We start from the raw sequence: 16,695 nt of genomic DNA, 5'->3' as shown, positions 1-16,695 counted from the left end.
TAACAATTATTGAGAATTTTCTATTTGCCCCGCACTGTTCTCAACGCTTTCCTTAGATTAACTTAACAATTAATACTCCAAACCACCCTGTGGGAGCTATTATTGGGCCCATTGTAGAAAGAAAGTAAACTCGAGCTCCAGGGACTAGGTTATTTGCCCCAAGGTCACACAGGATTGGAAACTAGACATCCTGTCATTATAGTTCCTACTCCTAGAGGTGATTTTGTTTGTTTTCTTCTTCAATTAATTTAGGCTCCGTGCGCTTCCTTAGGGCTCCAGAGCAGAAACTCGCAAAAGCTGGCTACTCAACATCTTTCCCTGGCTCCTGTGCCTGGGAAGACGCCGTCACTCAGGAGCCTCTGTCAGTAAGGGTAGTTCTCAGAGGTTAGAGCTGTCTCTGGTAAGGTGATCTCAAAACAAAGTTACCAGAGTGCCGCGAGCGAGTGGAACTAAAGAAGCCGAGAAAACACAAGCGCCCGGCGGCTTAATGGGACTTGCTAGCAGGAGAACAGGGTCCGGACTTGAGAGCTCTTGGGACGCAAGTGCTGAAAATAGGATCTCAGAGTACCAAAGTAAAAAGAAATAAGACAAAACTTTTAAAACGCTGTCAGGAGCGAGAGAAGAAAAAGAGAGAGAGAGAGAGAGAGAGAGAAAGGCAATATGCTAAGACAGTAGGCAGCCAGCACCACAAAGATGGCTACAGTGTCCCAATTCAGGAGCGGTCTCCCTGCTCTTTTCCCAGGGGAGACCTGGAAGGGGAAGAATAAAGAACTGGGTGAGCAACATAGAGAAAAGCATTTTTTTTTTTTTTGAGTGGGTTGGCCAGGGAAGCATGGGAAAAGTTTTTAAAATGGCTCTGAAAAGATCTACTCAGGGCACCCTTTTGTACTCAAAGTCGGACTAGATTGGCTTTTGCTCCTCACACAAAGAATGAAAATAAGTTTTCCACTATTTCTGCAAAGAAGTGGATTTCTTGCTTGCGGATAAAATGCACATTTATTTCATATGTAAACAGGTTATTAGCAATGACACTCCAACACTGTCTGCTAGGAAAGTCTAACCATAGGTAGATGAGGTGAAGAAAACCCAGTCATCTCTGGTGCTATAAATGGATACCCACTAAGGCTCTGGTGAAGTATTTATTTATTTATTTATTTATTTCATTTTATATTCTGAAAAAATAAATACCTTTGATTTTCTTACAATTTAGAATTATAACCAGGTTCTAATTGCAATGACCTTTAAGTAACATCAACTTTTTTTTTAAGTGAAACCTGTGTTAGTTTAAGCATTATGGCAACACACTAATATTGATGGACAGATCACACCAGCAAAATGATGCTCATACCTTCTTCTTCTAGTAAATTTTGCCCACCCTAGGCTTTCTGCATTATTGAAAATTCTTACGCTTTTCTTGGAGGGAGAAACCAAATACATATAGAAGGATACATTCATTCCAATTCACTTCTGCCCCTGCCTGCAGATCCTTATCAACTCCTGGACTAAGGGAGTTGTTCTTGATATTTTTTATATTATAGATGACTTCACAATGTGCTCAACAATTGCAAATTGCTATTAGCTCTGGGAATCAGGCACACCTAAGTAAACACATTAGTACCTGCCAGAGCTGCTGGAAGAATTTGTGAAGACAGCTGAGGAAGACATTGGCCTCTGCTTGAATTAGAGGACTTCCAGGAGAGATCAAAGGCCTAAGTAAGGACATTTAGCAGCCTTGAGAGTACAGAAAGTAGCCAGTTCTTACAGCGTTATCTTTGTTCCAGCACATGGCATAGCCATTCCATCTCAGACTGACTCTGAACTAGGCTTGCAAAAAAATTGCTTTTTTCAGAGTGAAACCTCTATGATGGAGGATCATCTTTTATAAGTGTAATAGTTTAAGGGAGTGACTGGAGGGGCCTGTCAGAGAAATAGCTTGGTGGTTTGGCTCTTTGAGAAAATACTATGTTATTGATAATTTATCAATGCATTGGATTAGGCAATTAGATATTCAAAGCTTAAACAAAAATGTCAAAAAAAATTCCAGCTATGGTGTTGTGGGAGAGCGATTTTGAAATGACAAAATGGGATAAAATATTACTAGAAGAAAAACACAACTGGGTAAATTCTAACTTTAGTAAAAAAAAAAGTCTTAATAAGGATAGAGATCACTTTCAGCATCTCAAGATTTCTCTGCTAGTTTCAGAAGTAGTTGCAAACCCTAAATTCCAGCACTCCCTCCACTCCCAAAACAAATGCAAGATTTTGAAGAAAAATAAATGAGACTGTTAGACCTAAGAGGATTTCCAGTCTTCAGGCTTGGAATTCAGTGATCCAGGTATTAAAATTAGTATGAAAGCTGGCATTTGATTTTCTGCAAATTATTTCTGTAGTAATATAATAAAGAAAATCACTCATTATTTTGTACTTGATAACTTTATACCTGCCTCTGGAAAGAGGCTTGAATTTAATCCCAAATTGCTTATCTTTACCAAGTTATTATGTCTTGATTATCTGCTTCCACAGCCCTGTTTATTTTGGCTTTGGCCTCAGTAAAGATTATCATCATTAATATCAAACAAAAACATTTTAATTGCAAACACACCAAGGATTTCACTGGAAAGCCTAACATGTCATCTGTAGCAGTGGAGGTCACATGAAGTCTTTGGGAAATATTTGCTCTATTTAATGAAGAGACTTCTATAGGCAAACTTATTCCAAACAATTTCTCAAGTTACCCAGCTGAGAGAGATAGAGAGGATTTGGCTTGCAAAGAATGAATAAAATCCATCAACAAGTAAAGTCCATGAATTAATAAAAGCATTCTGCTGTTGAGCCATTTATAACACAGATCTTACTGTAAGTATAGGCTAAATTATAAATTAAATGAGTTCACCTAATCAGTTACATTATTTTGTGTTGCATAATAAATTTGAATTTTAAAAATAGAAGTGTGCATATATACAATTTGGGGAAAATCCCTATTGATTCTCAGGGAGAAAATGATGGGCATCTAATAAGCATAATTAATGGGCATAGACACTACCCAGACATATTCACACATGTTTTGGTTGGATAATTTGAAATGCTTTACCACTTATTTTTTTAAGTTACTGCTCTAATTTGGAGTTCAGTAGCTAGCCACTCTTGAGAGAGAGCTTTTGGAAAACAAATGCCAAGGAGAGCCAAATTTTTCCCCAGACCATAAAATGTTGCTTATTAATTTCCCAAGGCAAGCTGGGCTCAGTGGAATGGGCCTGTAGTCCCAGCTACCTGAAAGGCTGAGGCTGGAGGATCACTTGAATCCAGGAGTTCAAGCCTGGGCAACAGGGACACATCACCCCTTAAAAAGAAAAAAAAAAGGAGGAAAGAAAGAAATTGCCAATGTTCGAAGGCATCTGTTTCACAGAGCATGATGGTTAAGAACATAGGCTTGAATCCACTGATAATTGCCTGGCTCTGAATCCTGGCTCTATGCAGTACTTAACCAAGTGCAGGAAACTCTGTTCCAAGGATCTTCTGTAAAGTAAAAGTAATAGCAGTACCTCTCTCATCTGTTGTAGGATTATGAGTTAATATTTAAATACTAAGAATGGCTCATTTATGTTGCTTTTGTTCTCATTGTTGTCAATATTTTCCCCAGCCAGAGCAAGGAAAGGCTGAAGAAACTATGGCTTTTGATGGAAGAAAAGGGTCTTTGAATTGACTAATGAAGAAGAGAGCTGGCATCTAGTGTTTATTTTGTGCCATTTTGGCTAAGCACCTCACATGTGTTATCTCAGTGAATCTTCACAACCTCAGGAGGAAACGGGACTAAGAATGAGCAGTGACTAGCCCTAGACAGGGGCAGCCTGGATTCCATCTAGGTAGCCAGCCCCACACAGGCTCAGCTAAATCTCCCGCCTACCTCTCCCAAACCTTTAAAAGAGATTGTATGTCAATGTCAGCTTCCACTATGAACCTTTCTGCATTTTAAATTTGTTTCAGAAGAAATCTGAATTTCCCATATACTCAGAAAACGCAGTGACTATTATCGCCAGGAAGAGGCCTTCGTTTCTGAAAGGAAAAAGGGGCAAGATACAGCTCTGTACCTCCAGGGGGCACTGTCTGTGGTGCTATCTGGAACTTAGGCGCGCAACAAGAAGGTCCAGCCTTTGGAGGGTTAGGAAGGAAAGGGTGGGCTGGGAAATACTGAATCCGATTTGATTTTCACATCTGCTAACTGAAGACTAGCTGTTGGGGAGGAGGAGGAAAGGTAGAAGTTCAGGGGTGGGGGAAGGGAGTGAAGGTGCCACTTACAGAATCTAAGAGAGAAGTCGCAATTCAAAAGAAATGGCTTCCTCCTCTCATCTGCCTCACTTCCCACTGTGTTTCTTGGTGGTCGTTTCTTCCTGAGGTTACAGGATAAACAAACCTGGCACACGTTGTAAAATCCGCATGGTGAGGAGCTCCTGGGGCTTCTAGCCTCTTTGGGGCTTTGCTGTTTGGCCCGGCTAAGAGGTTGCATGTGTGTTGTTGTTGTCTTTTGCCCTCAACCATTGAAACCTTCCCTCACTTGAAGCCGCCCTCCCTTCAAAGCAGCCCACCCCACCTCCAGAGACAGATTTCCCATTTCTTTTATCTTTCGTATATGGAAAACAAACCCAAGCCAAACGAGGCCTTGAGGATATTCCAGTCTGCTAGGGACCAGTCTAGTTCAAGAAAACTGGGGAGGGGGCCCGAGATCCGGCCCTGAGGATGCCGGATGCAGCCCCGGGAACTCCAGATCCACACTTCAGGACAAGAGCGGCCTGGGAAGGCTAACAGGGAAGGCCGTTTGGGGGTAAATCCGCTGAAGATCTTTTTGGGAAATGAGCACAGTTTTGGTGTGGTAATTTCTTGCAACCATATTTTCCTAGATTGAAAATTCCATTGTTAACTTTGGGTAAGTAAATCTCACCCAGATCTCCAGGTATAGGAGTGTAAAACCAGACGGAAAAAGATGCTGATAAAAGGAAAAATGACATTTTTCTTCTGGGCACTATTCTCTTCCAATGACAAGTGTGAGGTCTACGAGAGAGAGAACAGTATCCAGTTTAATTCAGACTAAGGAAAGCCAAATTTCCTTTCAATTGGCATGTAAGGAAACACCCAAATAAATGGGCTTGTGTGGTGTCTAAATTAAAATATGGCTCCTCTTTATTTTTGTACACATGCCTCCAAACATATTTTTCCAGTTCCATCAAATTAGGACCAACTTTGTTCATATAGAAACTTCTTTTTAATATTACAATACCAGGATCCTCGCACATTTTATATACATCATTCCACATTTAAAATATATTTTAGGTTTACATAAAAAAAGAAAGTGCTAAACTATTTACAAAAATACATTAAATACCCCTAACATTAAATGCAACTTTCCCACTTTAGACAGGAATGAACTTCTTTTGAACATGGCACAAAAGGATCACCGTAATAAAAGTTAATATATTATAAAACCAACCAAACAAAAACAAAATGAGGCTAGACCTAAGCCACTCGCAGTTCCAAAAAAATAAAAGCCCAAAGCCGAAAGGCTTTTTCATTTGAGCGTGCACAACAGTTTTCGCAACGTTTCTTTGTGAATGTGTCTCCTTCCCTTTCACCAACTTTTCGGTCTGGGTTCCTAAATGTTAATGTAATGTGACCTAATCTAAAGGATTAGGCCAGGAAGGGTCGGTGGGATCTTCCTGCTGCGTGGAGAAGGTCTCAAGCGCAGGCTCAGTTACTTCTCCACCACTTCCTCCACGCAGGGGAGTTTGCGTTCCTCCGAGGAAATACTGTCCACGATGGAAGAAAGGCATCGAAGGCTACTCGAGGCTGACGAATCAATACTTGCTCCTCCTGAGCGAAAAAACAAACACACAAACATAGCACCCAAAGAAGGAAAACGAAGCAGCTCCGCGCCCCGCGCGAGGCCGCTTTGGCAGCGAGGAAAGGCCTGGTCCCTGCGCGCAAAGAGCGCCCTTTTCGCAGGGCGCGTCCCTGCTCTCGCTTCGAGCCCTCTCGGCCCAAGCATCCTATCCACCTCCCGGATTTTCTCTGGTGCGGCCCAGAGCCCTTTTACTTTACCTTCCTTAGCCGTTATCACGAGCCCCCTGGAATGATCGGAAACACTTGGCCACTGGGAGCTGCAGGTGCGCAGGAAATCCGCACCCTCAAGCTGGAGGGAAAACCAAGGCAGCGGCAGATTAGGAAAGAAACATCGGTTCCGGGGTTGGGGTGGGGTTGGGGGGGGCGGCTTTCCTGCTTCCTCGGGCCGGGTACGCATTTCCTGCCTATTGCAAGCACCCGGTCTTCTTGGGTCACTGGGGGTTCATTAGAGACGGAGCGGGAGGGGCGGGCGAGAAAGGGGGAAGGGAAAAAAGACCAAGCAGCTGGAGGTTAAGGCCCCGCGGAAGGCGTTTAATCAGCCTTTGCATTTCCCTGCCGCGGCAGCATCTAGGCTTACATTTTCTTGTTTGGGTCTGTAGCTGAAGGGGTCCACCCCCAGCTCCTGCATCTTCTCCTGCTGATCCAGCCGGTGCAGCAGGTCCTGCAGCCGCTCAATATAGCTGATGGCGCTCCGCAGAATCTCCACCTTGGGCAGCCTCTGGTTGGGGTTGGCCACAGTTCGCCGCTTCAGTGCCTCGAAGGCCTCGTTGATTTTCTTTAGCCTCCTCCTTTCGCGCAGAGTGGCGGCTTTTCGCCGGTCAGTGGGGGCAGATTTTCTCTTGCAGGTCTTGCAAGCCCAGATCAGACACTGGCCGGGGCAGTGTGGAGGCTGCAGGCCCGGGGGCGCCAGGACATGTTCCTCCCCGCTGCTGTCGCTCCCCGCTTCCGGGGGCATTTGGTCCTGGCAGGGGGACAGGGTACCATCACTCCCTGGATACAAAGGAGAGCCTTCTGCCACTTCTAATGGCTGCAGAGTAACATTTTCCCCATCCAAGTAGAAGAAATAGGAGCCAGTTTCAAAAAGGTCCATCATCATGTTCTCCTCCTTGGCCTCTGACTCGATCTGAACTGGGTGATGGACTCAAAAACCCAGAGGAACCACCCAGATGGCATTTAATTAGTGCAGTGACATAAGTCGACCCAGCTTTATATATAGTAGCTCCTGAAACTCAATCCAACTTTTAGCTGTCATGGAGCATCAGTCTCCCAATGTGATTGCAGCTAGTGCTCTCTAGAACATCTAGTTTGAAAGAAAACTGAGAAGTGTCACCTCCCAGAATGTTGTGACAATCTATGTGCAGACCAGGTTACACAGAGAGAATCACATAACTTAAAGCATTGAACCCTTCCATTTTGGGCAGTTTAGATACTAACCTGCTTACAAGACAACTTCAAAACAACTGGGGATTAACATTGCCCTATTCCCCTCGCCCTGCCCTCATCTGAATTCTAAGTATAGACCCATGATGAAAGATTTCAAAGGCAATAGCCATTGCTCCAAAATAGCCGGGTTAATATTTGCAGACTGGTTCAGCTCCTTTCTCTCTCCTGCCTCTCAAAAAGATGCTATTCCTGTGATTAAAACCATTTCAGTGCTTCAAAGGTTATACATGACTTTCAGGCTTCAACCTCAATAGAAGCAGGTAAATCTCTTTCCTCTCTTTTACTAAGGCTGCAAGATGATTTGGGAAATGGAGGGGGTTGCTGAAGGGTGCTCACATCCCATGATACTGGATGAAATGATTCTCTGGGTCCTTCCACAGAGACTGTCCTTGACTATCTTTTTTTTTTTTCCTTTGGGGAGAGGGGCAACCAGGATCTGAATTCTGTACCCTTCCATTTGTGGAGCAGTATTACATATGAGGTAGGGAGTGGGATAGAGGGTGGGGTTACAATACATGTAGTAACTCCTCCTTAAAAATAGTTTTAGTGAAAACAAGACTCACACCACAGCTACTTGATATTTCAGCATTTACTTGTGGCCCCCTCCAAGGTGCCTCTCTTATGATTCCAGTTCTGCACACTGTGTGCTCACCACTTTTTCTTTTGCATTCTCACTATCCATTGACTCCAAATAAGTTGTTTGATAGGATTTAAGTGAGAAAGGTTAGCAACCAAGGCACGAGCAAGGAAACAGCATTTTTTAAATTGCAGCTTGCCCATGGTCCACAAGACACATGTATTGTTCTTCGGGAGACAGTACAATATGAAGGTCAAGTGCGGGGGCCCTAGATTCCAAAGAACTATCAAGTCCTAGCAAGGTTAATTTCTATGTATATATCCATGGGTAAGTACTAGATCTTGATGTCTTCAAGATGATAGTGGTTTCCTTACAGTTTTAGTGAGGATTCAATCAAATGATACCATGCATGTGAAACACATAGCACATAGCTGCTTGATGAACAGTAGTTATCATTTGTAGTATAAAGCCATGTTAGGGCAAAGACTCATTCCTATGAATGAAATAAAGCATAGCTGTTGGAGAGGTTTTTCTTTTTCTTCCCTCGCTCTGTTTTGTTGTTCTTTCCTTTCCTTTCACCTTTCCTCCTAGAGCTCTAGAAAGACTTCCCAGCTGTAACTGGCCTTTGGGATAACCTTTGGTTTTGGTCTTTATAGTCAGTACCTCAAAAACTATGTGGAAACATAAAATCTTAAGCAGTAATGATTATAAGCTGTGTTCTTTATGACTTTATTTTAAAAAATGAATAGAGTGAAGATAATGCAGGAAATCAACTGTCAGATAATTTAGAAATTAGCTAATCAAGTGGCCTATTCTAGAAGATGATTCTTCACGGTTTCTATTGAGCCACAGACTGGATGTTAAGCTTTGATATTTTTGGCTGTTTTTATTCCTTATCAAGTTTAATACTATTCTTAGATTTTTGGAATGGTAAGAAGCAGAGAGAAGAGTTACAAGAGGCCAATACTTCTTCTGTGACTTTTTTTTTCTATTTTCACCAGTTTCTTGGTTGCTCAAGTCAGCAATTAAAACTGCAGATTGAAAGTTTCAGCAACTCAGGGTATAATCTAACATCTATTATAGAAAATTAGCTTGTGCTCTTAACCACACTTTATGTTGTCTCTTGTAAATGTGAAGACAATTTGAAAAGTTAACTAAGATTATTGTGATAAAAATCATTAAGAACATTAAGATAAAAATGACTAATTTTTTTTATTCAGCATTTATTGGGTACCTAGTAAGTGCCAGATAGTGTCCTAGGTGCTAAGGATAAAGCATTAAAAAAAAATCTCTTTTCTCATGGAGTCTGAATCTAAAGAGGTGAGTTAAATTAACAGAACAAATGGGAGAAATAGCCTTGGGATTGGGATGGGGAAGGCCTAGATTATAGTCTTTTGGGGCCTGTGAGGATTTAATGAACCCTACTATCTCAAATTCTCAGATGTTTAATCCATAACATTGGCATGATGACAAAAGATGTCCATATTCACAGGATGTTATAAGAATTAAACTTTTAAAAACATGAAACCCACCTCAAAAATGTAGCATCCTCTCTAAAAGTACTTTTATTATTGGAATTAGTATGTTCAGAGAAAAATGAGGGAGAAAAATATCACTACTAAGCAATTTTGAAGCCTGGGTGAAGAAATACATTTAAGGTGTTACCATTCTTAGACTTGCCACTGATTTTAAGAGGTATCAGATAGATGTCAGAGAGCCTTCACATCGTGAACCCGCTAAAAAATATGGAAGTTCGCCTTTTCCTTTTTCTGTTTCTTGCATTCCAGTGTCACCACTGGAGAAAGAGCCAGTTTAGAAATGTAGAAAGAGAATTTTTTTTTTAAAAAAGTACATAAAGCTTTGGGGTGCAGATCAGGAGCAACTTCTTAGGCAAGGGTGGCTTTTATTGGTATAAAGTCAACTTTCACCTATTGAATTCTTCCTTATTAAATTATAAATCCCCTTTTCCAACACGCTCTAGACCTCAGACCAGTAAAATTAGTGGGAGTTTACCTTGGTTTAAACAGATTTTTCCCTTTTTGTGGTTGTTTTGGGAGTTGAGGGCAGGAGGTGGGAGGAGAAAACAAGGAAATGCCAGCTTGGGAAATAATCACCCTTTATTAGATTAGGTCAATGGGAAAATACGCACTGATGCCAAACTTCTAACTAGTGAACTCTTGGAACTCAAACTGTTTACAAAATATGAGATGCCTGTAATTGCAATTATATCACTTCTCAGTAGAACTTGGAGACACAGACCTTGACAAGTGGTCAAATCAGTTTTACATAAACTGCAATCCTCCAAGCTTTAAATAGTCCAAATATTTTTTTAATTATGGAAAAAGTAAATGATAATAGAGGAATAATAATATTATCATTAATAAAAATCACTCCAAGGGGACTAGACTTCATTCATCATAAAATCTGAAGCTAGATTAGTGACAGGATGGGAAGTTTTCATGTAGTTTACCACCCTGTTGTTCTTCATGCTTATTCATTTGCAAATGATTTTTCCCCCCAAAAAAGCCTGAGTGCCTCCCAATTCTTTTCTGTGGGAAGAAGTGGGAAGCAAAGTATTATGGCTAGCTCACATCAGTGGATTTTAGCTATGAGCCTTTGGAAAGGTTGCATATATGGTAGAAAGAGAAGAGACCTTTGGGGAAAGACAGAATCTGTGTTCTAGCCATTCTTAAGTATGTGTTTCTAGCCACAGTTTTATTAGAGATCAAAAAGCATATACATTACACATATCATAGGCTTTCTTTTCACACTAAATTAAATAATACATTTTGAGCCCATGGTATGAAATATGCACTCAGCAAATATTAATTCTCCTACTCAATTTGTAAGGCCTCTGATGGAAAGAATCATAGTGAATTCACTGAAAAACCTAGATTTGGTGAGAAAGATGTTTCTGAAAAATTTGGGGATTTGTGTTAATCAAGGTGAAAATATTGAAACTAGTTGCTCTAGTTAACAGAGCTTAATGTATTTATACCCTCATTAAATTTCCAGTTTACTGGGGAACAAGATACTGATTAAAAGTCACACAAATGAATAACCGAGTTAGGAACTTTGAAAGAAAGGAATGTAGTTCTCTAAGAGTGTGTAACAGTAAAGTCACTCCTGAACAGGAAGCTTGAGAAAAGGATGGTTTGGGAACAGAAGTTCCTGAGGTATTGTGGTGGCATTTCTAGGGAACAAAGTTCAAGCTTTTTGAAAAGCCTTTGGAAAGTAACAGGATGATGGTGACAGTCAGAAGAAGCTCAAGGAAGAAATAGAGAGACACAGATGACTGTCAGAGACTAGGGAAGAGATTTGTGTGGGTGATAGCTGGGGGATTTGGCTACATAGTCAGATTCAAAGAAAGCAGTTTCAGCCACAGCTGATAAAGCAGAACTGAGGGCCAGGTAGATGATGATTATACTCTTTCAACTATGAAAAATAGAAGAAAGAAAAGGGTATAGAAGAAAGGAGAGAAGAGAGAGAGGAGAGAAACAGAGTGAACAGAACGCAGGCTAGCCCTCAGGACGAAGGGTCACCCAGCAAGGACAGAGAGTAGCCATAAAGAATAGAAGGTAAAGGAGGAGCCTGCTGACTGAAAGGCAAAACTCAGAAGAGGCAGATTAGTGCTTTCAATTTGTGGCAGCTAAATGAGTAACATGAGCTCCTGCACCTGTAATTTACCTAATCGGCAGACAGTTTGTGCCCAGAGATTCCCAAACGCTGTGGTAAAAATAGTTTTGCACTTAGACCTACAGAACATTTGAGTCACTTCAGAGAACCTGGGGGAGGGGCATAAACCAAGCAGAGGAAAAGGAAAGATATTAAAGGCGAACCTTCTGCAATCTCCAGTAAGTGGCAGTGAGAAGTTATGCGTAGAAATGGGGCTGGACCTAGATTAGGAAGGGCTTCGGTTTCCAGGCCCACCATGGAGCACCCTTTTAAAAACAGCACCAAGGAAATGAGTCTAGAACAAGCGAAGGGGGAACCAGCGAGGCTGCTCTTCAGATAATTCAAGAAACACATTTTTGCTCTTTGCTCTCACTCCTGATTCCAAAAGTCTGTATTCAGTTATGTACTAGCTGCAAAACGACACTTAAGAAGGCTGCTATTCATTTCTTAATTCTCAGGCATAATTTCCAGGGAAGGTGACAATGAATGCTTTTCTCCCTGAGAAACACATATTCCTCAGTGCAAAACATGAAGCCTTCTTCATAATTCTGCACCTCCGTCCCCCCGCTTTTATTCAGATTTCTGAATTTAAGATTAAAATTTGGAAACCATTAGAATTTTTTCCAGGTTAAGTATTCCTTCCTGGTGAGGGGCCAACTGGCATAGGTTTGCTTAGGACTAAGCAGGTACCCAGGAGGCCAGATTTTCAGTGCTAAAACTGGGGAAATCCTGGTCAAGTCAGAATGAGTTTGTCATTCTATTTCCCATTCTATGCCATTCTATTTCTATGGGCTATTTCGAAAAGCCCATAGAAACTGACATACATCTATTCATAAATAAGAACAATATACAGAGTGCAGGATATATAAAGTATAGATTTTTTATTTAAAAAATTACTGTGATTATAAATATGGGTTTTGATATTAGACAAAGTTCTAGGCCCAGCTCTACTACTTGCTAATCATTTGACATCGGACATGTTTTATAATTTTTCTAAGCTTTAATTAACTAGTCTATAAAATAGAAATAACATTACTTTATAATATTGTTTTAAAGGCTAAATAATGTCAATAAAATCCAATATACAGTATCTAGCACATAAACAACATTCAATACAAATTATTTCAGCTATGATTGAAGGAAAAAAAAATCATCCATTCCTTGTCGCTTCAATAAATCAAACCCTACATTTTTGTTTTCTATATGAACAAAATTTTACATAATGTCATATGATAGAATGTAAATTTTGTTACTTTTTATTTAAATATAAGTACAATATAATATTATGTATATACTGCCTTTTTCAAAGAAAATATTATATAAACATTTTATGATGCTAATACAACTAATATTTTAAATGTTCAAAATCCAAAATATATGGAATGATTTTCCTATGATGTTTAATTCTTTTAAAAATGCGATGAATCATGATATTAAGATGACCCCAATTATAGTGGTGCTTGGTGTTACTAGCTTGCTAAGATAAACAAATGTCTCTAGTATAGTATGGTTAGCCAAGTATTTTGTTACTGCCCTCCAACTGGCTGGTTATGACATATTGCCCAAAATGTTTGGTGCTTTAATGGCTGTGTCAGGGTCTACCGTGACAGATAGCCACCACTGTACAAACACATTTATTCCATAAAGTTTCCCTACCAGTTTGGAAGAAAAAAGTTGTTTAATCAGATATTCACTTACATCTCACGTTTTTTTTGAAAGTCCAGACATTTTTGTCTGTGGATAATACATGTTAGTTTTTAGGTTAGTGAGTGATAGAAAGTTATAATGTGTTTAAATTGCATATAATCTGGAGCTTTTTAAAGTACAGGCATTACATGTTCAACATGTCACTGGTCATATAAAATTAATCATATTAAGTTTTATCTTCCCTGATTTTATATGATTTGGGCTAAGTGTTGTCATATTAGAAAAGACTGTCTGTGAATTTTACAATATTAATATGGCCTTTTTATTAAGCCATTTAAATAGAGTTTTTTCACTTTCTTGTATTTCAGTATAAGCTATCGCGAGATTTATGCTGCTTCTTTTGTAGCAATATAATGTTCAAGAATTGGTGCTTCCAAAAGAAAAGAATAAAAAGTAGTAATATATATAAGTTTTTTATTTTGTAAAATTGTAGCCATTGTTCAACTCTGAAAAAAAATAAGTTGCAGGCCCTTATATGTTGAAGTACTTTAAGTAAATGATCTCTTTACATCTTCACAATATTTTACCAAGTGTATAATATAATTGATTTCATTTTAAAAATACAGAAAGCAAAGCAAAGATAAGTTAATCTATTTGCCCAAGATTGCATGCTATATATTTAAACCTGCTTCATATGGCACTGATTCATATAATTAAAGAGAAGCTTTTCTTCTGAATCTCCTGACAGCGACCAAAAGAATAGTCTTCTAGGAGCTACCTACCTTACAGGAGCTTTGAGTGTTTATTTGGGAAACTTCAGGCTAACTTCTGTTTTTTTGTTTCTTTTTTGTTTTGTTTTCAGTCACATGTCCAAAAGAGGCATGTTGGTAACTGATGGCTGAGATTTGGACCTACGTATTGTCCCATTAGCAAATAATGACACAATGGTATTTTCCATGTACACTACTACGTACAGGCAGCCTGTCTCAGAGGTCACAAAATAGATGTTCAAGTGAAGATACTCAAAACACATGGTCTGATTCATTATTTTAAAACACACAGTGAGAAGCAAAAGGAAAAAGATGGAATAATTTAGTGCACTATTGTAGGGTAAATGTGGATAAAACACATTTTCCAAATACTAAGTTACACAATGCTCTTATATCCTGTCTTTCTCTTTTCCCCAATTAGTCGGCTTCACTTACAGTAATAACAAGGACTAGGGTTGAGAGCGACCAAAGGATCTTAGCAGGTAGAAGGTGTCTACAACCAATACACAGATCCTGTGAACAACTAGCCATATCGAACTCTCATGGATAGGACAGTCTTTTCCACTTGGACATCACATGTTTTGAGGATATTTTGCTCACTTGAAATTACTGAGGTGTCTAACTATTGAGAAGGCTAAATGTAAATGTGGTTGATAGAGATAAAGAGAAAAATAAAAGCAAATACTGATCTTACCTATTTCTACAAAGGAGCACATGGAAAAAGGCATTCTAGGATCTTTTGGAAGAGAACTTTTATTTTCTTAGTCTCCCATTAGATATGCTGAAACAAATTACATTTTGATATAATTATTTTTGCTATATTTGGTTTATTAATATAAATTATACTGAAGTTTAGCAAATTATTTTATGTAAGCCATTTATAAAGAAAGCCTTTATTAAGAAATACCTTTCACATAAAGTATTCCTAAGATACAGATGGAATACACTTGAAATTTTCAATTTGTGTTAATTATGCTTTTAGTGAGATTTAATAATCAAAAATTTAAAAAAACTACTACTTATTTATTAGTTGACAGAATAGAGGGAATTTAGTTTTAAATGGGATTACAACTGAAAGAGGCTAAAACAAAACATCTTGGTTTGTTAACATATTTTAAACTCACTTAGAAATAAGTTAGCTTGGGCTTGAAAGGGTCTTTTCTTTCTCAAAATGATGGGCACAGTTTGGTTCAAGAATTACCACATAAGCTGAGTGTAGAATTCCTTTCTAAATTTGTTTCCAAGAAAATAGATGATCATATGCTGTTGGAGATCAACAAAATAAGGTGCTTCCATGACGCATAGTAAAGCATTCTTTTCTGTGAAACGCTTTAATGTGAACTGTGACAAGCATGACTCCTATGATGGATATTTGGTGAGGTACGACGTTCTTATTATGCAAACAAGAGCTTATTAACATGGTTTCCTCAACTCCACTTCTCACTTCCACATCCTCTAGGAATTGACACCAACTGTCCGTTTTGACACTTGTTCATTAATTTTGTTTCAATAGAACTATTCTCTTCGCTCAGCTGTTGTAGCAATTTAAGATTTTACATACTTTTCTGATATGGCTCTTTGTTGGACATTCCTTCTGTGTTCAGAGGACCAAATAACACCAGAGTTCTAATGTATGTCACAAAGTCTTTAGTTCAGTTCGCCACTTGTTCCATTACCCAATCTCATAAAAGGGGACTTCAGCTCGACCTCTTAAAAAGTGAAAAGAGCAAAATCAATTAGTTCTATCAAGACTTAATGGTCATGACAGCAATAGATCCATGCCAGTGCCTCCTTTCGTAACCTGAATCTTTTCACACACCTGCCAGTAGATTCCTGGTTATAAGTTGCTTACAGAAAATCTTTTTTTTTCTATTAGTAGGCGTGTGTGCACACATGTGTGAGTACACTCATATCACAGCCATGACTGGAAGTACTAACAGATCACAGGCAACAGATAATGATTATTTATTCCTTTGTGAAATATGCTCGACTTTGCAAATTTTTATTCGTGATCAGAAAGCACCCTCGTTTTGAGGATTAAAGGGCATAAAAATGAATAATATAAGGAATGGCTGCAGATGTGTCTAATATTTGCTTTGTAATAAAATAAAGTTGGACCGTGCAGTGGTATGATTTCTCCATGGCACAATACGCTCTTTTCTTGTGTCAGTTTTTGTTTGGGTTTAGTGAGAAACATCACATCACAAAGAAAGAATGCAAGAATCAAGAGTTGCTTTGCACTTTACCGATCTGTCGTGTTGTTCCTGGAAACGTTTATATTTGAGGCTTGCCAAAAGACAGCAATTGTTTTGTGGTTGCTATGATTAAAAATGATATAAGTGTAATAACTCATGCTTGATTGTTTCGATATTCTTTTACTATTTTGTTCAGATTCATTAATATGCTTTAGTCTTTTAGATTTTGAATTATGTTACGATGCAGTAGCACTAAGAACATATGCTGCTTTTTAAAAAGAATGAACTCTTTTCCAGATATTAATTCTTTAATCTTAGGTATATGATTCTAAAATACCTAGACTTCTTATGTTTCCATACTTTATTTTTACTTCTTTGAGGATTTGGTATTCTAAATAGTTTCTAAATCTCTAATAGCAGAAATTTTTCTTTAATCTTATCCATGTCAATTTACCAAAAAGCTTATATTTTTCTGACTTTGAAGAAAATCCCAGAC

General features: G+C 38.9%; 1 protein-coding gene across 1 annotated transcript; it reads right to left on the bottom strand.

The window, feature by feature from the left end:
• Positions 1-5,199: 5,199 nt before the first annotated feature.
• Positions 5,200-7,074, bottom strand: MYF6 (myogenic factor 6). The gene is made up of 3 exons (XM_004053622.5): positions 6,470-7,074; positions 6,091-6,181; positions 5,200-5,862 (listed from the first exon to the last, which is right to left on the bottom strand). Exons 1-3 carry the CDS (start codon positions 6,986-6,988, stop codon positions 5,744-5,746), a joined length of 729 nt encoding a protein of 242 aa, XP_004053670.1. The 5' UTR covers positions 6,989-7,074; the 3' UTR covers positions 5,200-5,743.
• Positions 7,075-16,695: the final 9,621 nt, after the last annotated feature.

The sequence above is a fragment of the Gorilla gorilla genome, chromosome 10, assembly GCF_029281585.2.
Source record: "Gorilla gorilla gorilla isolate KB3781 chromosome 10, NHGRI_mGorGor1-v2.1_pri, whole genome shotgun sequence".
Lineage (NCBI taxonomy): Eukaryota > Metazoa > Chordata > Mammalia > Primates > Hominidae > Gorilla > Gorilla gorilla.
The sequence above is the reverse complement of the archived record's forward strand: the minus strand, read 5'-3'. Positions and strand labels throughout refer to the sequence as shown.